Source organism: Python bivittatus, unplaced genomic scaffold (genome assembly GCF_059951505.1).
Source record: "Python bivittatus isolate LINGU-HERP-01145 unplaced genomic scaffold, Pbiv_v1 ctg000590_np1212, whole genome shotgun sequence".
Lineage (NCBI taxonomy): Eukaryota > Metazoa > Chordata > Lepidosauria > Squamata > Pythonidae > Python > Python bivittatus.
Genome location: NW_028277086.1, coordinates 20,336,643 through 20,361,046, shown reverse-complemented (window position 1 = coordinate 20,361,046; position 24,404 = coordinate 20,336,643). Strand labels below are relative to the sequence as shown.

At 36.5% G+C, this 24,404-nt stretch overlaps 1 protein-coding gene across 7 annotated transcripts in view; it reads left to right on the top strand.

The window, feature by feature from the left end:
- RIMS2 (regulating synaptic membrane exocytosis 2) overlaps positions 1-24,404 on the top strand; it is a 350,682-nt gene that overhangs the window by 160,325 nt on the left and 165,953 nt on the right. For 4 of the 7 annotated variants that reach the window (XM_088149058.1, XM_088149054.1, XM_088149057.1 and 1 more), the window contains 7 exons: positions 1,838-2,046; positions 3,262-3,381; positions 7,662-7,761; positions 9,328-9,451; positions 10,287-10,333; positions 12,714-12,826; positions 22,240-22,287. In XM_088149058.1, the coding sequence (XP_088005184.1) occupies positions 1,838-2,046; positions 3,262-3,381; positions 7,662-7,761; positions 9,328-9,451; positions 10,287-10,333; positions 12,714-12,826; positions 22,240-22,287 (761 nt within the window). Of the gene's footprint in view, positions 1-1,658; positions 1,724-1,837; positions 2,047-3,261; positions 3,382-7,661; positions 7,762-9,327; positions 9,452-10,286; positions 10,334-12,713; positions 12,827-22,239; positions 22,288-24,404 lie in introns of all 7 variants that reach the window. The other 3 variants (XM_088149056.1, XM_088149059.1, XM_088149055.1) reach the window with 1 other exon arrangement.

Genomic DNA, 24,404 nt, shown 5'->3' with positions numbered 1-24,404 from the left:
GAAAAGACCCTGATGCTGGGAAAGATTGAAGGCAAAAGGAGAAGGGGACGGCAGAGGATGAGATGGTTAGATAGCATCACTGAAGCAATGAGCATGAAACTGAGCAAACTCAGGGAGGCAGTGAAGGACAGGAAGGCCTGGGGCGATATGGTTCATGGGGTCACGAAGAGTCGGACACGACTTAACGACTGAACAGCAACAATCTTTACATATGTACAAAAATTACAGGATAGGTAAAGAGAAAAGAACAAGATATACTAGAATATATTGCACCATTATTTTCCTGTGTTTGTTAATGAAACGTTAATTCCAATTTTGTATGTTTGACATAATTCTTGAAGTTTACTTGAATAAAATACAAGTTTACAATCTTTATAATTTAACAGCTATTTGGTTTAACTACATTTAATCTTAGGTGTACATTTACCCTTTCCTTAAAACTAATCGTTTTAGTTTTTTTCCACAGATAATGTATGCCAGCAGTTTGAAATAAAAATAGCAGTATAGTGGGATATAGCATTACAATTTAGAATCAGTTGAACTGTAATAAGTACCTGTTGTAAAATTAAATCCATAATTCCACTGTCATTAAATTCTTAAATCGTGCATTTCTTTAGGATTATGTGGCAACCACATAAGCCCAAGAAAAGGTGCAGCTTACTTAAGAGTTGCTAAAGGTGCTATGTGAGCGCCCCTCTGTGTGTCCTAATCATTATTTCTCTTTCACCATGTGTGTATCAGAAATTTGAAATATTTAGATCTACTGAAGCAGAAAATTTGAGTTCCATTAATAGTGCATGGGGGAGTTTGTAGAACAAGAAGAATAGAGAATCTCTACATGAACCATGTACTTCCCCCTCTTCCCATGTTGCTTAAATAAATACATTCAAATAGCAGAAATTGACAGCCTTTTTGTGTGTGTGCATGTTTGTGTCAAATACATCATTAATGCTATTTTTTTGTGAAAATAAACATTTCATACAGGAAATCACAGTTACGTAAATTTCTGTTTGTAGTTTCTGTTTACATAAATCAGTACTTTATAGGCACTAGAGAAAAGAAATGATTATTTTGTTTGAAGATGATTTCTTTTAAAAAGGCAAGACCATTTTATAGAACAGTGTTAAGAAAGAATACATAGATTCTATAACTATTGCTATATTAATTTTTATCTGTCATTAGCTGAACAAAACAAAACAAAATACCATTAGGACACAGCCTAAATGTTCAGGGAAAATAGCGTCCCAGTGATTTCAATGGAACTTATTTCCAAACATGATCCTAATCATTGTCAAATAAAAGCTATATTGCGATAAATTGCGTCTTTTCCTGAAATTCATAAGGTTTTAACGTGAAGTCATATTCTCATATCTTTTTTTTCCTTATGTTTGGAATGTAATGTGATGTTAGTAATACCAAATCTGTAAGATCTTATATATCAGATAGACAGAATACAAACACATGCACACAAACATAAACACTGTCTTGCACTTCCCGTATATGCCATCCCTTTGAAATTTCTTCTTTTTCTAAATAACATGCTAGTGAGTAAAGCATATAAAGGCAGGATGATAGAAATGCAACGTCTATTATATCTTTGTCTATCCTTCCTTTCACCTTTCCTTTGCTGCACTATCTTCTCTGTCTGATTCTCACAGGAGACATGGACTACAACTGGGACCATACGTCTTGGCATAGCAGTGAGGCATCCCCAATGTCTTTGGTGAGACATGTGGAGCCTTACCATTTAGTTTCCTTTGCCATTTCATGTTTTCTTTGTTTTATTTACATCTCTGCATGTTTTCTTTCTTGTATCCTTTTTATCCCATGCCTGTAGGGGACAGTCAAAGGGGAAAAAGAAAAACTAGTGAGCAGGCAGTTTTGTCGGACTCTAACATCTTATCTGAAAGACAAAAGAAAATGGTGTGTTTTGGTGGCCAGTCTTTGGAAGAGGACTTGGAATGGTCTGAACCTCAGATTAAGGACTCTGGGGTAGACACGTGTAGTAGCACAACTTTAAATGAGGAACATAGCCATAGTGAAAAGGTATTGGCTTTGTGGTGCCTGCATTTTAATCTGCTCTTTTGGTCTTTGTTTGCTCTCTGTCACTCATTAAAACAGATCAAGAATACAAAGGCAGGTCTAATCTAACATTTCTTGAGGTGCAGAAAAGAAAAACAAAACCACATCTACTGATACTCTGCTGATATTAACATTCAAAAGTATAAGGAAGAACAAAATTATTCAGGCACTAAAAAGAAGCATTGCTTTTATGGACATGCGATACTATTTTGGTGACATCATCTTTATGATTAAACAATGAGAATTGTTTCTGGATTGGCATGTTTAATTACTGCTGTAATGCCCCTGGGGTTGGAAATTAAATTAATAGTTTAATTCCCAGGTTGAAAAAAATGGGGGAGGGGGAACTGTATCTGTTTGGACAGAATTGTTTTTCTTTTTTCCCTTTCATTGCCATGTTCATTTGTTTTGTCACTGTGAAATTATGTGCTTTATGGGGTAGTAGCTGTCATCTGCTGTATGTGTTTTGTTATTGCTCTTCCTTGCTTTCTGTGGTAGGCTTTCACTGTGGCCAAAAATAACGTTGTGCATGTTTATTTGTGCATGTGTGAGAGCATGAAACTGGTACATAATGTGAAAAAGTGCTATGATTATACAAAACCAGATGTTCTAAGTTTGAAATCGTTGGCTAAAATTTTAAGAAATACTGATATGTATTATTCTGGTAGCAAAGTGTAGTAAATAAATGTTAAATGCTGATATACTAAGAGAAAATATTAAATTATTATATTTTATTTAAATGAATTTTAGAGACTGAACATGGTGGGATTTATTTTCAAGTAATATGTGGTTTTTGTATTACATAAGATCATATCTCTTATGTGTTTAGATTGTGTTAGATCCCCCATTCATGCTCTCTGTATTGAAATATGATGTTCACTGTTTTCAAATCCATAATGATAAGCTGAATTGGTTTTTAATGTATAGGTATGATTTAGACATATTTGGATTTGTTGTTTAGGAAGATGTGAGAAATGACTGGAATGGATTGATAGGAATTCCAATTCCTATCTTTAAAAACAGTAATAGTATAATCATAGCTACTTCACAGTATTTAAAAGTGCCAAATAAATGTGATGCTGAGATTTCTTTTCATTTTGAAAATCTTTTTGAAATCTTTTCAAAATTTCATATAAATTTAATTTTGCTGATTTTTATTTTCTTTAATGTATACTATAGCATCCTGTAACCTGGCAGCCATCCAAAGATGGAGATGGCTTAATTGGCCGAATTTTGTTAAATAAACGCCTAAAAGATGGAAGCGTGCCTAGAGATTCAGGAGCAATGCTTGGACTTAAGGTTAGTAGTCAAAGTTTTCAGTTCAGATGCAAACATTCTTTATTAGAAATACAGTTTATTATTCTTTTTTATATTTCATAAAACTGTTTTTCATAATGAAGATACTACTTACAACTGATTAACTAAAAGTGCTTAATCCACTTGAATTGGTGGCCAGTAAATTTAAATAAATAAATCTATCATAGATCTATCATCTAGATGCTTTATTTTTTAATTAATAGTTAATTAAAATTAATCTAGATCAGTGCACATTACACCTCTGCTCTTTGAGCTGCATTGGTAACCATTTTCTTTCTGGGTTCAATTTATGGTGCTGTTAATGACATATAAAGCCCTACATGCCATAGGGCTGGGTTATTTGAGGGACCGCCTCTTCCTGGTTATATCTACTCATCCCATCATGTCCGGCAGAAGGGGCATGTTATGGGTCCCGTCCACTAAGGAATGTCATCTGACAGGACCCAGGAGGAGAGCCTTTTCTGCTGTGGCACCTGCCTTATGGAACATCATCCAACATGAGATTAATTGGCCCCAATCCTGTTGGCCTTCCAGAAGGGCCTGAAGACTTTATGGCTTTTATGATTTTTAATGGTTTTTAGTTGTTTAAATGTGTTTTAATGGTTTTTGTTATTGTTTTTGTTATTTCTTTGTATCGTTCGGTTTTTTTAACTCTGTGAGCTGCCCAGAGTCATGTATGTGAGATATGTGGCTATCAAAATTGAACAAATAAATAAAATTTTAACAACATCAAATAAAAGCATTATCAGTTCAAAACCTTGGGTTATTCTAGTGCTAGCAAAATAGATTATTATCCCTGCCCCACCCTGTGCACCAGATTTGCTCAAGAAGATTGGGGTACTCTTGGGAGCAGATTTGCGGAAAAAAAGAATGTAAGAGTGTGAAGACAAATAGGATTTCATGAACATGAGTCCATTCATGTAACATTGAGTGCAGCCCTATGAGCTCAGCTGACATAAATTTAAGTGAATATGGGTTGCTCAGCAGCTTCATCTCATAGATTATATTTAGTGTAGCTTAGTATAGCATAGAAGTACTGCACATCATTTTCATATGTGGCTATATTTAGTATATTTAGCCTAACATGCCCAAAATTTATTTGTTGTTCAGTCATTCAATTACTTATGACCGTTCATGACCCAAAAGATGTCATTTTGCCAGGACTTTCTGTCAGAAATTGTTTCATTGAGTTCTTGTAACTTCATGTTTATGTTATCAGTGACAGGATTTAATCACCTTGGCTTCTATTAGCCTCTTTTCAGTTGTATTAGGGTCTTCTCCATTGACTCTTGCCTTTGTCTTATGCGTCTAAAATAATTAAGCTTTAGCTTCATTATTAGAGCTTTCACTTAGCAGTCTGGTTTTACTTCATCTTATACTGAATGAGCTGTTCTTTTTGCCATCTGGGATATTCTCAGTAATTTTCTCCAGCAACAAAATTCAAAAGCATCAATTTTACTTCATCCATTTTTCAGAAGGTCGGTCGGTCGGTCGGTCGGTCTGTCTGTCTTTCAATCAATCAATGAATGAATCAATCAATCAATCAAAGTGGCTCTTGGCGGCATACAATAATCAAAGGTCCAGATTACATAGCCATATTTTACAATTGGGAAAACCATGGCCTTTACAGTGCACACCTTGTTATCACAGTGATGCAATTCTCTACTGGGAATTGAACTCATGCATGTTGCACTCAGATTACTATATACAGTGCAATAGCTTTAGGAACTAAAGGCCCTGGTGCTCAGTAGTATTGTGAGAAGTGATACAGTATATAGAACTATCTTAAGAATAATATATACAGGCCATCCTCCTTTTTCTTAAACTTTTAGACCAGAGAAATATGGATGTTACATATGTCATGCCCTCATTTATGAGGTTTCATATGACTTTCATGAGTTCATTTTACATGGCCCATGAATTCAATTCCCAGTAATGGATATGAGCCCCATAGAAACATCGTAGCTACGTATGTGTGATGACTCTCAAATAAAGATGAAACCTGCTATGTACTGCTCCCTGATAGTCTCTATAAGTAAAAATACCACACAGGCTATACACTCTGTAAAAATGAATTCCTCCCCTTTGAGGGACAAGGAAGTCATGTCAAACCTTGTAAATGAGAGCATGCTGTATGTAACACGTGTATCTCTCTGGTCTGAGAGCTTAATAAAAAGGGAAAGTGAACTCAATATACCATTCTAAAGCTACTTTTTGCACTTTAATATTTTGTCTAGATCTGTCACAGTCTTTCTCCTAAGTAGCAAACATAGTTACCATCCCCATTAGTTTTTTGAGCTTATATAAGTTAAATAAATAGGATAACAGAATACAGCCTTGGTGTAATCTGTTCCCAGTTTTGAACCATTTAGTTACTCATATTCTGTTCTATCTGTTGCTTCCTAATCATGTACATTCTTGAACAGGCAGATGAAATGATCCAGTTCATCTATGTTTTTAAGGTTATCCAAAATTTGTTGTCAACTACAGTCAAATTGTTAGCGAAAAAGCAAAAATAGACATCTTTGGGGAACTCCCTTGCCTTTTCAATTATTCATTGAATGTTAGTAGTCTGATCCTGGATGCTCTTGCCTCTTCTGAATCAAGACTGTACATCTGGAAGTTCCCTTCCATGTATTGTTGATGTCTACATTGCAAAATCTTGAGGATTATTTTACTACCAAGTGAATTAAGTATAGTTGATTGTTAATTCAAGCATTCTTTAGCACTGCGTTTTTTGATATTGGAATATAAATTTATGTTTTCCAGTCCCTTGGCCACTGCTGTGTTTTTCCTAGCTGCTGACAAATTGTGACTTGCACTTTAACTACATCAACTTGCAAAGTTTAAAACACTTCTGCTAGTGTTTCATCACCTCCTACAGCTTTGTAGTTTGCAGTATTTTCTACAGCCGATTTAACTTCACTTTCCAGAATGTTATTCAGTGATCAAACACTGGTACATATTATTGAGTTAGGGATATTTTTTCTACAGTTCTTCGGCATGCTCATACTATCTCTTCTGCATATGTTCCTTCTCTAGTAGATCTTTGCCTGTGTGTATGAGTTTAACTCTTATTCTTCATGTTTACACTGTGTAGGTTGCTTCCCCACACCTACTTTTCCTTTTTAAAATCCGTTACATGATTAGTTTGGATTGAATTACAGTGTTACCAAGTCTATTGTCTAATGAAATTATGCATAGATTACTGGCCACATATGTATACATATGCAAAAAAATGTGTCAGTTTGTGGAAGTGATAAATTTTCTCTCTCATCATAACAGAGGAATTGAATAATATGTTCTCTATTGATGAAATGAGAGTTGGACATATTTTCGCAATAAATTCTTGTTGAAATCATAGGCAATTCCTTAAAGATTACATTTAAAAATAGTTAAGTATTTGTTTCTTCAAGGTACTTGAAGTGTTTATGCAGAGTGTTTAGGTTTTATATACAGTAACTTGCACTCATTCATCATTTCAACTATATCCCTTATATAAGAATATGCTAAGTGTAGAAATATGTACTGTATATAGGTAGCCCTTGCTTAGTGACCACAGTTGGGACCAGCAACTCCATGGCTAAGCACTGTGGTTGCTAAGCGAAAAATCACATGACTGTGATGGACTTTACAATGTCACTTCCCATTCAGTCGTTAAGTGAGTCACTGCGGTTGTTAAGCAAAACATCACGTGACCACGACTTGTGATTTTACTTCTGCATTCTCCATTAACTGTGCTTGGTGTAAACTGGTTGGGAAGCGTGAAGATGGCAATAACATGACCACAAGACATTGCAACACTAGTAAATGTAAGGATTGGTTGCAAAGCTGTTTTTTTTTTTAACTTCGAATGGTCACTAAACAAGGCAGTTGGTAAGCAGGGACTACCTGTATGTTCAGTTTTTGTGTGTCCAAATAGTATATTAAGTATAGTGAACCAATTTGCATGAGCAATGATATACAGTTTATACTTGCATGTTCTGTATATACACAGAGCTTCTGTATATGGAAATGGTCATTAACTTTGTGGAACTAACCTGATAGAACCAAAAGATCTGAACTAAAATAGCTAAAAAAATATTTCTGGAAAATACCCATAAGGATTTCTTGAAGGCACTCATTGGCCTATTTTCTGTGTCCAGATAAATTCATTCTAATACATTTTATATAAGTTCGGGCATCAAATTAAAACTGATTTGAGGGAAAAAAAAAAGCCTTGTGAACTTTTAAAATATGATTGTAATCATATGTTTGAACAGGTGGTTGGAGGAAAAATGACTGAATCAGGTCGGCTGTGTGCATTTATCACCAAAGTAAAAAAAGGAAGTTTAGCTGACACAGTTGGACATCTTAGGCCAGGTATGAGAATTGTTTTGAATTTTATAATTGGGAATGGATAATTTTGATTTATAGTCTGGTTTAATGTGTACATTTAATACTGTGATGTGCAACTATATTTAAAATCTTTCCTCGTAACAGATTTTTTATTTCGTTGCAAGATTTGAGATCCATTTTAAGAGTTATTCAGGATATGTGACGTATACATTTGTATAATGCTAATTACAATTATGGCAGATAAATATAAGGATGAGAAGGTGTGATACTGTATATCTACTTGTTTAGTTGAAGATAATGATGTGTGAACTAGAAAATCTTTTTCTGGGCATTTTAATATTTGGTCATATTCCGAAAGTTCTTCAAGTAACTTGGTCCCTGATACTTTACAGTTTTAAAGATAAAAATCAATATTTTGAATTGAGCATAGAAGTAAATAGACAGTGACAGTGACACGCACTCATATTCATGTGCTGCCATAGCAATTTAAATTTAAACTAAATTAAGTGAAAATTAAATATGCCATTTAAATTACATGAGGGAAGGGAAAATATGGAGTCCTTGGCGTTCTCTGAGATTGGTTGTTTTCTTGCAAACATTTCGTTACCCAGATAGATAACATCTTCAGTGCTAGAAAATATTTCAGATAGTAAAAAAAAAGTTCAGTTGGTTCACATAGAAGCATGTCTACTTGGTCCCTGAGAAATCATTCCTAGTAAGTTAGATTTTTTTTTTGAAAAAAGAAACCTTACCATCTCATGTTTAATGAACCCACCGAAAATAAAGAACATTTGTTATGTATAATGTGGTTGAAATCACTTACGTTATATTGGTGTTCCAAGAATTTGTCCTGTGTTACAGATTATAGCTATCATATGACTGAAATCCCCATCTTTTTACTTTTTGATTATTTGCCGTCAAGTTGGTGTTGACTCTTAACGATCACATAGATAGGTTTTCTCCAGGATGATCTATCCTCAGCTTGTTTCTTCAGGTGTTCCAACAGTACATCCATCACCACTCAGAGTCCTTTCACCTTGCTGCTGGTGGTCTTCTCTTCGTTTCCATGTTTTTATTAAAGAGTCTTTACATATGTATGTATGTATGTATGTATGTATGTATGTATGTATGTATGTATTGAATGAATGAATGAATGAATGAATGAAGTGGCATATAGTTCCATCCTCAACTTAAACTTGGCTTTCAGTTATATCCAGGAGAAGCCTCTTGTTGCAACTGCTGTTTTAAATCAACATTCAATATGAAGATTGCTGAAATCATTGTCTTATTTTAAATATATTTACTGATTATTTTGTACTCAGTTACAGAGTTCTGTAGAATATATATTAAAAGATGAATAATGCAAAGTGAAATAATGTTGTACCTATTCTAAGAACAATATGTTAATTAAAGTAATTTTCTTTAACAGGAATTTGTTATTTAGGTATAAATGTATTTTGTATTATCGATTAAAGCTCACATATAGGCTGTTTTTTTAAAAAAATCAAACTTACACAAATGGCAATAATACTGATAGAGTTCAAAGGTCTAATTTTCTTCAGTAAGCAGATTATGATGTTATAATTTTAGGTGATGAAGTATTAGAATGGAATGGAAGGCTTTTGCAAGGAGCCACTTTTGAAGAAGTGTACAACATCATTCTTGAATCCAAACCAGAGCCACAAGTAGAACTTGTAGTTTCAAGGCCAATTGGGTGAGTTACATTATAGAATGCTTCTTTAATTATTTAGAATCTGCACATAATTTCATTAATATTCAAGCTGAGTTTAATTGCTTATTCAGCAACAGAATGATTAGAGTAGGTTGAGTGTTCTGTAATCAATTAACTTAATCATCTTTAGCTTACCTCCTCCTAACACTCAAATGTCTTGATTACTGCAATGATTATTGATAACTATTAAATGTGATCTCCTCATGTAATGTTTCATTTGTTTTTAGCTTTGTAAGACAATGAAGATCACCCATATATTTTTCTATATTGCATTTTATATAACCATAAAAAATAAGAGAAAATACTGTTTCCAGTCTGATTTTGATATTCAGAAACTTATTCTGAACTCAGTGGTAATTTCTTGCTTACACCATTTTCAGTCTGCTGATACTTATGTATCAACATTTTGTCAGTTACAATTACACCGATGGCCACTGATAAGGTTACAGTATATTTCAGCAGTTATGCATGCTCATTAGATATTTTGCTTGCATTTAATTCTGCTTCACTTTAAAATGTTGGTTTGTATGTTTGACTCTTACCTGCAGCTTTCCAACTACATGGAAACTGAATTGAATTGCATACAATGTTTTTCTAGTAGCAGAGTCTGTTTCAGAGAGTTTGAAAGGTTTGTGGGATGAATGGTACTTCCCATAATGTGAATATAATTTCTGTATAAACAATGTATGAAAAACAAATGTATATGTTTAGCTCTTTAGGTGTTCTGTTATATGTTACTCTTATTTTCACATTTATTATATGCTAGCTAGCTGTAATGGCTGGGTACAATATGATCATATTTTATTCATAATTGCAGGGATATTCCCAGAATACCTGACAGTACACATGCGCAGTTGGAGTCCAGTAAGTTTCATTTTTTAGGATCAAATTTTCAGGATAAAATTGAGATATAGCTACTTCCTCTGTGTCTGCATACATATCTTTGTTGTGTTTTACTCTTCCTTTAATAATCATTCTGTCAGAAGTTGGTAAATACAATGTTAATGTATTTTCACTATTCTTTATTAAAAAAGGAATATTTCATTATGGGTAAAATAGAAGTTCTTCCTATCTTTTAAATTTCTTTTATCTCTTTCTTTTGTTTACTATAATCTTACTAAGTAAAATGTACTTTATGATGATACAGATTTTAAAATAATAATGTTGATGTTTTTGAGAAATGTCTCCATCATTCAGATATGTTTAAACAGTGCAGTTCTATTCATTTTTCAATGGGGAAATAAGCCCTACTGAATTTGATGGGCTTATTTACACTGTAGGTCTATACAGGTAGTCCTCGACTTACAACCATTCGTTCAGTGATGGTTTGAAGTTACAATGGTGCTGAACGAAGGAACTTATGATTAGTATCCAAAGTTATGGCTGTTGCAACGTGATCAAAATTTGGGCACTTGGCAGCCTGCCTGCACTTACAACTGCAGGGGTGCTTTAACTTCCCCCACCCACCTATCTCCCCCCCCATCTCTGCCCCTTTGGGTACCCTGTGTAGTGGCATTTCTCAGTGGCAGCAGCACTGGGGCTAAATTAGAGGCTCAGGACCTTCAGCAGTCTCAGCTGGCTGTCCCCGCCCCCAGGTCTCTACTTCAGCCCCAGTTTAGCCGGCACCACTGCTGAGAAGTGCTGCCTCAAGCTCCGCACCATGGGCAGCCATGCCAGGGCCTGCAATTTGGAGAATGGCACACATGACTGGAGAACAGCACAAGTGGCCTTGGGAAGAAGGGTTGGTGCAGCCAGCAGCTGCCTTGCATAAGGCAGGCCAGGTGCACCTCTTCGGTAGCGGGAGGAGAACAGTGAAGGTCAGCTGGGAGCAGCGCAGGGTGGCTGGGCAGCTGGGGCTTCGCACTGTGGCACTGGAGTGGCTGGCTATGGTGCAGGGCTTGAGGCGGCACTCCTCAGCAGCAGTGCTGGCTACACTGGGACTGAAATAGAGGCTTGGGGGTGGGGGCAGCCAGCTGAGACTGCTGAAGGGCCTGGGCCTCTAATTTAGCCCCAGTGCTGCTGGCACTGAGAAATGCCGCAATGGCGGCTGGTTGAGACCGTTGAAGGCCCCGGGCCTCTAATTCAGCCCCAATGCTGCTGCTGATGAATGCTGCTGTGCAGAGCAGCCAAAAGGGCAGAGATGGGTGGGAGATAGGTGAGTGGGGGGGGGGGTTGAAGCGAAGGCAAGCGTGGCAGGGCAGGAGAAGCTTGAGGTACTCACCTAACAACAGCTCTGTCCTGGCTTAACAACTGCAGCTGGGACTATTGGAACTGCCGTCGCTAAACAGTGCAGTCACGTGATGTTTTGCCTAATGACCATGTTGCTTAGCGATGGAAGTTCCGATCCCAATTGTGGTTGTAAGTCGAGGACTACCTGTATAAGATTGCAGCTAAAGTGATATAAGATCTAGCCTTGTCCCACTGTTTGCTGTACAAGAGAGCAACATTTCAATATATAACGCTTGTAAAATTACCATACAGCTTTTCTCTTATATTGATTTTCTGAACTTGTTTTAATTTCCAAGTATTTTTATGGTTTTAGGAAAATTCAAACATTAATTATATCAGACAATAGTCAACAGTTTCAGTGTTTTACTAGCACAGCATGAAAAAGCTCCTGCAATATATTCTTATTGGAGAAAGAAAAATATTTATTTTTATAATTTGTTTTTCTAATTGTAAAATGTTACTGCAGTTTATTTAATCCAGGAATAATTTGAGAAGCAAATCAATTACTCTGAGGAGCCAAATATAGCCAAATATAGAAAATACTTTGTGCAGAAGCATTTAAAATAAAATTAAGCTGCAGTCCTCAAGATGCATATGAATATAATTGAATCCAATAAAATTAGTTTCAATGCTTCAGCCATTTTTCAGTCCCATTTCATATTAAGTCTAACATCTCATGGCAATTTGCAGGATTTTAGCCTTTAGATTGTCATGGTTTCTGTGTATAATGTATCATTTTTAATTATCTAACATAAATGTTAATCAGTGAAAGGTCAATTAAATTTCCTTTTGAAATGAGGGATCTGCATTTGTTCAGCTTTAGCTGCATTGTTTTCATTTGCTCAATGTTCTATTTATATAGTTCTGTATTTAATAAATATTAGATTTATAGTATGTTTGTCTATGATCAAATGCTTTTTTTCATACATACATGCATACATACATTTTCTTATGCATAAATATACAGAATTACATATTTGGTAATTTAATGAAATGGAATTAATTATACTTCCAGGTTCTAGTTCATTTGAATCACAGAAAATGGATCGGCCTTCTATATCAGTCACTTCTCCCATGAGTCCTGGCATGTTGAGAGATGTTCCACAGTTCTTATCTGGACAACTTTCAGTATGTAAACATTTGTTGAGTGTAGTAATCCTTGTTTACTATCAATAAAACTTTCTTAAGGGAAAATGCCAAATAACAACGTACTAAAATTGTTGTTACTTGGTTTCTCTTTTTATTCAGTTCTTTCTCAACATGAATTAGACTATAGCCATTTTATACTGTAACAGGTATATGTATGTGTTTATTCTAAATTCATAGAATATTATATGCAACAGATCTACATGTATCTACATGTACTAACCATGAAGAAATATTCAGAGGGAATGCAATCCTCTATGCCCAGAATTAGATAATTAGACCCATGTGTACAGTAATTTAACCCACCTACATCATTTTCCCGACAGATTGTTATGTCAGGGATTGGCAGCCTTTTTTCAGGGTGACACCCTTTACTTGGTCTTTGACTGAAGTACCAGGAGCTGCACTCCAAAAAATGGGCAGGTCTTGATCCACAATAATCTAATCTAATCTAATCTAATCTAATCTAATCTAATCTGATCTGATTACTCCCTATGTAGTTAATCATTTCCCCTTTCTAAAATACTGTATTAAAAATTACAATAAGGTAAAATCTTTGGAGGGGTTCTGGGGGTCTTACTTTGCCATGGGGCTGTTTTGATTATTTTTCTACCAGTTCTTATTTCTTCTGTTAATTTATTTTGAAATAATAATAGTGCTTGTCATGTACAACATATCCAGACAGTAGGTAATTCATGTAAAGGATAGTAGTACAGTTTTCAACATTCTCTTAAATTGTAACAAAGTCAGTACATGTTTATATTGGGAGCTGGAAGAGTGGGTACTATGTACTTTTGCAATGCCTTTTCCACAGCTTTAGAATCATTACAATATTTTGAACATGAATACATAGCAAATGTGCAAAAGAGATTAAAATTTTACTTATGTCATTATTAAAACTTAGATGGATAACTTTAAGTCTGGGGTGGTAATGGGTGGTAATGATGTCATATCCCTTTTGCTAATTATAGTAATAATACATAATTACCACTCCTTATCATTTTCATGCTGAACTACTTTGAAAGGCTATACTGTTTTGAAAAGACGTAAACAGAGGACATTTGAAATGGTGGGTAAAATTTATCACACCATGGGTTGATAGCATGAAACAATTTCCTAAGTTTATCATGTTATCTAAGTTAGTTTAAACTCAACCTAGTTTTCTGAGTTAACACACTGAACTGTAAACTAACTTATAATGCACTCAAGCTATGGTAGAATACTTTGTAATCCAGTAGTGTTCTGTGAACATACCTATTTTTGTTGAAAACAGTGGGAAATGTGCTTTTTATGAGTTTTTGAATTAGAAAGGATCTCTTTGAAGCTATGCAACAATAACATATTTACCCTTTCTTTTGATCCAACATGATGAATTGTATTTATTTATTATACCTCTGCTTTCAGAATACTTACTGTAAGATTGCAAGATTGCAAGACATCTCATATCAATACTCATTAATAAACAATAATAAACATTAATAAACAATAATAGGAAAAGAAAGCACAAAGACGTGGTCTTTGCTTGCTTCCTTCCCTCTCCTAGCATCATTCCTGCAAGGCTATTGGATATTGGTCTTATGAGGGAGGACATAGTCAAGCTGGAACAGGTTCTGAGGTAGTCTTTATCATATTTCTCTGTAGACCAAGATTATGAAATTTGTATCATGCTCCATTTTCTCCAGCAGAAGAAGCTACATATATCCATTAGAGAAAAAAAAGGTTCCTTATTTGGAATAATTCTGTTGAGTAAACAAGCCCCTAAGTATATTATCGGAGGATGCTAGTCTCATCCTATAGAAAGAAAAGAGAGAATGAAGTTAATGATAGATAATTGGTAGTTCCTGTTGACTTCCCCAAGTCTTATCTTGGATAAATAAGAAATGGCCAGCAGTAGCTATAAATATAATAGATTATTTAGAATTCATCAAAAATGAATTTCAGCATTATGAGATTTTATTTAGTTTTGAGTATTTCATGTGCATATTCCATACATTAGCATACTTCACCTGTGTTATTTGACATACACTTCAAACTTTTTTTTAATTAAGGAGGCTTGTTTTGCCAGTGCAGAATTTATCTTGATGCTGGGTAGAAAAGTTTTTTTCTTGACCAGGAATGAGAAAGGGTGTAGGACATAAGAGTTATGGTATTATGTATAGTATTTTCCTCTCTGGTAGTTGTTCCCTTGTAAATCTTTCAGTGGAAAAGAATTTGGGAGTGAAACTATTCCCATTCATTGGAAGGATATCGATTTTCACTCTTTTTATTTATTTTATAAAATTTATGTAGCTGCCCATCTTAAATACATAACTCTGGGTGGCAAACAGTACATATAAAAACCATATAAAAAACCTTAACCAATTAAAATACTACAATACAAGAATAAATAATAATGGAATCATTATACAACTGTTCCATAAAAACACACACATTGGGCTTCCCTAATGCTTGGGGAAAAGGCCGGAGGTTCAGGCTATCTGAATTTGAGTGGGGAGGGTGTTTCATGGAGCACAGGTTGTGACAGACAAGGCATATTTCCTTGCTCCACAAGGCACTGTTTGATAGAGGGGGCCTGGAGCATGCCCACCCTGTTGGATCTGGTGGAATGGGCAGAAGTCCTTGGAGACAGATGGTCCTGCAAGTAAACTGGCCCTGTGCCATGTAGGGATTTAAAGGGTGATAACCAGCACCTTGAATTGTACTTGGAAGCCAGTGTAGCTTGTTCAGCAGTGTGCCGCATGGGTGAACTTTGAAGTGCTGAAGGCTGCATGCACTGCTGTATTCTGCATCAGTTGAAGCTTCTGAGTGTTCTTCAAGGACAGTCCTATGTAGAGCACATTGCAGTAATCCAACCAGGAAGTAACTAAGGCATTAGTGACAGTGACCAGAGCCTCCTGGTTCAGGAACAGGTGCAACAGGCACATAAGATGAATCCATGCAAAGGCCCCCTAGCCATGGCTGCCATGTGCTTTTCAAGCAGGAGTCATGAGCCCAGGAGGACCCCCAGATTGTGCACCAATTTTGTTTGGGGGAGTGCAACCCCATCAAGAGTTAAAGATGAAAAATCACTGTATCCAAGGGGCCCAAAAACCCAAAGCCACTTGGTCTTGCCAAAGTTGAGTTGCAACCTATTCTCCTCCATCCAGACTCTCACAGCCTCCAGGCACTGGATAAGAACCTCAGCAGTGTCACTTGTATGGCCAGATAGGGAAATATAAATCTGAGTATCATCAGGATATTGATGTTTTTTCACCCTGTGCCAACAGACGGCCTTATCCAGCGGTTTCATGTAGATATTAAAATAGGAGAGAGTTGAGCCCTGAGGCATTTCATATAAGAAGAACCTAGGGCAAAACCTCTCTCTCCCACTAACACTGAGTTGAACTGGCTCCAGAGGAAGGAGGAGAATCACTGCAGAACAGTGCACTCCCAACCTCTGAAGTTATTCCAGAAGTCAATGATACCAAAAGCCACTGAGAGATCCAGGAGGGCAAGGATGGAAGCACCACCTTCATCTGGAGCCTTTCAGGGGTCATTTTTCCTCAGCTGATGTTAATGTAATGATTCTGAATAGTCTCTGACTCCTTTTCTTGAAACAGCCTAGAAAACCTGACTGTGAATATTTTTTAAATACTTCCAAGCACCACTAATTTCTTTAACCTTTGTCTTTTCAAATAGAGAAACTGAGATCAACAGCCATACAGTGGCGTTTAAAAGCTTGTGAACCCTTTTGAATTTTCAGTATTTCTGTATAAATATGTCCTAAAGCATGATCTGTTCTCCACACAAGTCCTAAAACTAGATAAAGAGAATCCAATTAAACAAATGAGTCCAACACATTATACTTGTTTATTTATTTATTGAGGAAAATGATCCAAAGCTACATATCTGTGTGTGGCAAAAGAATGTGAACCTTTGCTTTCAGTAACTGGTGTGCCCCCCTTGGGCAGCAATAATTGCAATTAAATGTTTCCAATAACTGTTAATCAGCCCTGCACATTGGCTTTTAGTCCATTCCTCCTTACAGAACAACTTCAACTCAGGAATGTTGATGGGCTTCCTTGCACGATTTGCCCACTCTGGGTCCTTCCGCAACATTTCTATAGGATTAAGGTCAGGACTTTGACTTGGCTTTCTTCTGCTTTAACTATTCTTTGGTCATACGTCTTGTGTGTTTTGGGTCATTGTCTTGCTGCCTCACCACTTTCTTTTAAGCTTCAGTTCATGGACAGATACTCCGACATTTTTCTGTAGAATTTGCTGGTACAATTCAGAATTCACAGTTCCACCAATGATGGCAAGCTGTCCTGGTCCAGAGGCAGCAAAGCAGACCCAAACCATGATACTGCCACCATCATGTTTCACAGATGAGATAAGGTTCTTATGCTAGAATGCAGCATTTGCCTTTTGCCAAACATAATGCTTTTCGGGCAGTATTGAGCTTCAGGGTTTAGTGACATTGGTCTAGACAACAGATTTCCTGACATTTCACCAGCAACTGTGGCTGGCATTTCCAGAGGCAAAGTGGTCTGCTATGCAGATCATAGACAACTGAGCCGGGATTGACAGGGCTTCTGTCTTTATAGCCAGGTGGCCTGATTTCTGATTGGTCTTTAGCTGAGCTGGTTTTCAATTGGTGCAGATTGGTGAGGGTTGGTCTCTGATTGGTTTTTTGTTTGTGCCCAATCCTGATTGGTCTTTTTGGTGGTGTTGGTTCCTGATTGGTCCTTTGTTCATGCTGGCTTCTGATGCCCTTGAAGATGCCAGGCACAGTTGCTGGTGAAATGTCAGGAAATTGCCCACCATCCTACTCAAATTCTGCTGTTATCCTTATGCTGGGCTCTAGAACATGACTGCTTGACTCCTCCTGGCCCTACAATCTGTGCAGCCCCTTGGCTGTCTTCCTGGACTTCTTCTTGTCCTGCCACCCTCTGTCATGTCCATCAACTCTGGTTTTAAGCTTTGCGCTGGTGGCCTTAAAGATCTGCAAGATGCCTACCTGCTTGTTACCAACTCTGCAACCTGCAAAGTCCGCACTTTCTTTGCAGACCACTGCATCTGGAGTCTTTCTGCCCTTTTGCTCTCTGTCCTATCCACAGATACCCATCCCTGCTCCAAGGTCACATTGCTGCTTCTGGCCCTAGACCCTATGCTGCTTTCCTATCTATCTGCCTTTCCTCTGGAGGAGATTTTATTCCCCTGGAATTACTAAGTGGGAAAAAAGACTGCTGGGCCTATTTGAATATGCCTTATTCACCCATGTTGACAGCTCATCATGTTTTCCTACTGACTGGAGTCACAGAATTGTTATCCCATCTACAAAAAAAAAAAGAAAAGAACCAGAAATAGGGGCACCGTGGCTTCTTTCAGCTTAGAGGAAAAAATAGTAATACAGTAAATGATCAGAAGACTAGAAGCATTTGTACAAAATTATAATAAAATTCATAATTGGCAAATTAATAGGAATGCTATCAAGCAGGTCCACACATAAATACTTTGGAGTGCTGTTGCAGGCCTCACTGTTCTGGAGAGAACATTGCTTACATCTGGCAAACTTTGATCATCATAATGCTTTAGTTGTCTTGAGATTTTTCCATTCAACTGGAGCTCACTTTACGCCTGCAGCGTGCAAGGTCTTCATAGCCAAGGTCATTTCTCAGCTTATCTACAGTTTTTAAGTCTTCTTTTAGAAAGCTTGACATCCTAGAAGCCATTTAGTCTAAGTCTATGAGCTATCCTTGCAGTTCTAAAATGTGTTAAAAATATTGCTTTATGTTTAGAGACAAGCTTGGTCTCTGTAGACACTGAATCTTTGTACTGTCTTTTAAACCTTTGCCTAAAGTTAACTTTAGTCTCATTAGTTTTTGGAGACCATTTTAAGCCAACTTCTAAAAGTGGCAAGCTTCACTTCCTAGGAATCTCATTGGAGAACCTCTGCCCATGTCAGTCTTCCCAAGTAGACCTGACAGGAAACATGACCAGATGAGCCAATTCTTCTTTATTGTAAGGCTAGATTAACAGAAACGTGCAAGTCTGAAAGTACAGTTCTCCCACTGTCACCTTTACAGCCTGATAAGTTAGGTTAGGTCCCTTCTGACCCTCTTGCTCCACCCACTCTGAAGTTGTAGGCTATGTTCCCTTTTTTCTGACCATTTCCTAAGGCAGCATCTCTTCACCCAGTCTCCCAAGGTCATTCCCACATACTATTACAGCATGTTAAACTTTGAAAATAACAGTATTCTTAAGAAGAGTATCTGGGATATTGATCTTCAAATCAGTCTAAGTCTGGTTCCCAGCCTTTCCGAATGGGTATGTGCCAGCCTCTGACTTCTCCACCATCAATATTCTGAAATTTTTCTGGGCTTTCACTTTGTCCAGGCTGGATACATTGCTTTCTGCCATACCGATGGAACATTACAAAAATTTGGTTTTTGACCCAGTTTGGTCTAATGGTTAAGGCACCCGGCTAGAAACCAGGAGACTGTGAGTTCTAATTCTACCTTAGGCATGAAAGCCAGCTCGGTGACTTTGGCCAGTCACTCTCTCTCAGCCCAACTCACCTCACAGGGTCATTGTTGTGGGGAAAATAGGAGGAAGAAGAAGTATTAGGTATGTTCACCACCTTGAGTTATTTATAAAAATAATAAAGGCGGGATAAAATATCTTAAAAAAAATACTACCTTACGCCAAGGTCCTTGTAGGAACAGCTCATACAGGTAGTCCTTGATTAATGACTACTCATTCAGTGATCTTTCGAAGTTACAACAGCACTGAATGAGTAGTACTTATGACTGGTCCTCAAAAGTTCTGGCCATCCAGGCACCCCCCCCCCATGGTCTTGTGATTGTGATCTGGGTACTTGGCAACTGGCTTACGCTTAGGACAGTTGCAGCATCCCATGGTCAAGTAATCGCCATTTGTGACCTTCCCTGGCGGCTTCCCACAAGCAAAATCAATGAGGAAGCCAGCAGGGAAGGTCACAGTTTGCTCCGGTAAATCTCCCACATCCAGTAGCAGCCACCCCCAGCCTGGCTGCACTCATGCTGCACCTCACTGGCCACCTGCACCCTCTCCCCGACATGGCAGCAGCCACTTACTTGCTCGCCAGCCTGCTTGTGAGCCACCTGGGATTTGCAACTTCCTGCCAGCTTCCCCACTGTCTTCGCTTAACAATGGCAACAGGGATTGCCAGGATTGCTGTCGCTAAGCGATACATTCACATGATGTTGCACTTTACGACTGCATTGCTTAGTGATGGAAATTCTGGTCCCAATTATTGTCGTTAAGCGAGGACTACCTGTAGAATCTTTGGGCCATATGCTCCTATATTACTCTCTATATAAGAAATTCCAGATGACTTTTATCCATCCTATCCTGAAGAGGTTCCCTGGCATAGGATGAGTTCTCTTTGCTGTTTCTCTTGTCCTACCATCATTTGGATATAATCTCCCAGGTTGCCCAATTGTGTTCCTCCATATGCATAATCCATCTCTCCTTGTGTTCGAAAAATTGTATTAATTTCTTATAACAATTTCTTATTGTTTGTATCTGTCAGCCCTCCTAGGTAAACCAGCCAGGAAACAACCAGATGACTAATTCTACTTTATTGTAAGGCTACATTAACAGAATCTTGCAAGTCTGAAAGTACAAATCTCCCGCCGCTCCTTTTTACCACCTGATTAGTTAGGGCAGATCCTTTTTAAGCTTCTTTCTCTGCCCATTACTCTGTTGTGGGTTTCTCCCCCTTTTGTCTGACTGTTCCCTAGGCAGCATCTCTTCCCCCCATCTTCCAAGGTCACTCTCATATTACATCACAGTATCTGACTGCTGGTTTTATGGCTGCAGTAAAGATTTGATTTGATTTGATTTGATTTGATTTGATTTGATTTGATTTGATTTGATTTGATTTGATGCCTGCCTGCCTGCCTGCCTGCCTGCCTGCCTGCCTGCCTGCCTCTTCCCATCCTTCCAGCCCATGCAGTTCCTGCTCCCCTTGTGGATCTGGGATTTGCAGTACCTCTAAATTTGGCTCAGGACCCCTTAGAGAGTTGCAACCCACAGTTTGAAAACCCATGCCTTAGTTTTCCTTTATTTCATACTATGCCTCTGTCTATGCTTCTAATTTTCCTTTATTTCATGCTATGAGTATTATGTATTGTTGCCAGGACACTCAGCTTCTAGTACTCTGGACCTATTATTTGCTCCTCCAAATGAAAAGGAGAAAGAAAACATTCCAAACAGAGAAGCCATAGAATATGCAGAGGATTTCCCAGTGTGACTTTTGGAACTAACAATATATTGCAAAGCAGCTTTTTTTAAAGTGGTTCTTGGACTCTAAAATAAATGGACAGTGGTATAAATCCATAGGTGCCTAATGGAAGCCACAATGATGTCATACATGACATGATATCATTGTACAAATTGTGTGAATCACAATTTGTGTAAGGCACATCATATATAGAATCCAATTTTCATCTTGTGTGTGATGACCTCATGACATGTATGATATCCTCTTGTGGATGCTCAGTTATAAATTACTTTGAGCTTTGTGAAGAATTCATTTCCTTATTTTTTCCAAAAAAAATTATAAGGAAATATGTACACAAATAGGAGAGAAATATATACAGTAATACAGAAATTATAATAAATATGTTTAAGATTCTGCCTGAAATATGATTAACAATTTATTGATTTTCTCATGCTTCTAATGAGAAGGTACAAGAGTATGAAGATGACCTTTTAATAACCCAGAGATAATTAAAGTGAGCTAATGAAATGCATTTTTACAATCCAAGAAGTGGCTCAGTATAATAAATTGTACCACTCCTTTGAAACTATTAAAGCAAAGCACATTAACTGGTAGTGTGTTAGAATAAAATTAGTTCATTGAAAACAGCCAGTAAGACCCCATACAGAATTTCACTATGAAATCATTTTAAGGGCCAGCAGTAAGGGTAAACTGAGGTATTTTCATTTGTATTTCATGAATACACAAGACCAACTGAGATTAATGGGATTTACTCTCAGTTAAGGGGTTATAAATGTATGTCATACTGTCTTTTAAGTGGCTTTATTTTAACATGCATTGTACATAGGAAAGTCTCTTAGTAAAGGGCATTGGAAAGGACCTGAATATTAAACAACTGCGAATAAGGACAAACCCGTTTTTAGGATATGCCAGTCACAATGTGAAACACGTCAGATAAAAATCATTGATAGAGGAACATGAAGATGGTTTACAGTTTTAATAATACATTTGCAGATAGACTGAGTTTTAACACTTGCTTTTAAATAAATGTGTTTGTGTGTCCTTGTTTTAATTTTGGTCTTTTAGTTTCTAGCGTGTTGTCTTTTTGGCTTTGTTTTATTGCTTTTTCTTTAATTTTGCTTACCAGAGCCAAAGCCTTAGTAGAAGAACAGCGCCTTTTGTTCCTAGGGTTCAGGTAAAGGCTTAATCTGCCTGACAGAAACTAAAGTTTGTTTGTTTGGGGGTTTTTTTGGTTGTTGTTGTTTTCTTGGAAAATGGATAGTAGGAAAATGTCACAGTTGGTCCGTTTTCCCATTTTAATTTTTGAATGTGTTTTAGACCATCTTAACAAATGTCATATTGTCTTGTGTACAGCTTGAATAGTATTGCATGGATAACAGAACTCTACATTGAAATTTAAAGAGACAAATAGCTTTTAGTTTTGTCTTTATCTATATTTAAACAGGCATAGACATTCATTGACATTAATAGTCATAATAACTCTGCAACTCTTGCGTAATTGTGTACCTTGAAATAACGATATGTGATCTTGTACTTTTGATACTTGTCCTTGTATATTAAAGTTGATGTCTCTTTAAATCACTCTTTTTTTTTTTTTTGCATTTTCTAAATGAGCACATTTACTTGAGAAGATGGGCAAATAATTATGTCCTCATCTAAGAAATTTGCATCTGCAGGCATTTTAAGATGTTAGTCGAAATTCTGAAAATAAGAATAATTATAAAACATTTTTGTGATTTTTAGCGTTGATTATATTTGCCTGTTTTATTTGGGTACAAATTGTTTGCCTTTTCTCAGAAATTCCTTAAGAAACTGTAGATTAACCCACCTGTAGATTGTATAAGAATGTCATTATGCTTATTTTGCTTTGCTGCATGTTTTCCTTCTGATTTTCTTTTATTTTGTACATGGAACATTACTTGTTTTTGTAATATTTATAGATTTGAATTTAAACAAGATATATGCAGACAATTGCAGTTCAATTCCTAATAAATCCAGTTTAATTGAGCAGTTTAACCCACCAAAAATAGTCCCTGAGAAATATAAGTATACTATTACAAGCCACTTTCTTGGATGTTAGTAAAATCAGGCTACATTTGAGCATATATAGCACAATAACTGAGCTGAAATTAAGAATTATTGACTTATTTTGATTATCTACGAAGACAACCACTCCTATTGGACCAAAACATTCTGGAATTATAATATTTTCATATTAATGAAAATAACCAGTTAATCAAATTAAGAGTGTCATGGCCAAATATGGTTATCTTTTTCCACATAGTGTAGGAAAGATTCAGCAGTCTATGGAGAAAACTTCTGCTTCATTCAAAACCAGCAATTATCTTAGTGGAGCAAGTGATAAACTTCTTTTTCATCCTGTATTTGGTTATAATAATTGTAGAACAGGAAAGATCTGTATGGTAGTCTGACTTTAAAATATTATTTTTCTATCTTCTGAACAGAAATGAGTTGGGTATGCATAATGCTTAGGCTAGAATAACTATTTGTTTACATCTCTACATGGATTTTAAGCTATTCCAAATTTGGGAACTGAAATTACTTTATAAGATTTCAGAGGAAAAAAATCCAGAGGTATTCAAGGGATTAAATAATACTTTCAGTGTATGGAATGTGGCAGTAAAATGGTAACTATATACTTGTAGAAGACTTCTATAAAATAATTTTAGCAGATAACTGATTGTATTGTGAAAAGGTCCATGGAGTTCCTAACCTTATTTCATATATAATATAAAATAAGATTTCCAGCCTATCATTTTTAATGGATTTGTATCATCTAGCAGAGTTTGGCAGCCAGATTGCTGCATGTAGCTGACCAATCACTAAACTTCCAAGATCTCCCCACTCCTCTCATAAAATTACTTTTAAATTCCAAAAATCTTGCACATTCCTCAATGAAAATTTCAACAACTAGTAAGATTTCACTAATAAATACAATATTATGTGTAGACTCAAGTATTAGAAATAAATAGTAATACTAAGCATATCTTTGTGTGAAAGGCAAATTAAATGGTTAAACAAAGCATTTTTCATTTATTATAGTATATAATGTACTTTTATATAGTACAAAACATTTAATATAGTATAACTCCCATTTTGTGCCTTAAGTGGAATCTTATCTCAAACTCACCTGGGAGTAACCCCTTTTAAAACTCAGTGGCACTTAATTCTGAGTAGGCATACATAGGCTTACACTGTCAGACAGCAAAATTAGAAATAACTTATTCATTGCAGTAATAAAATACAGTGTAGATTAAGCATTTCATTTAT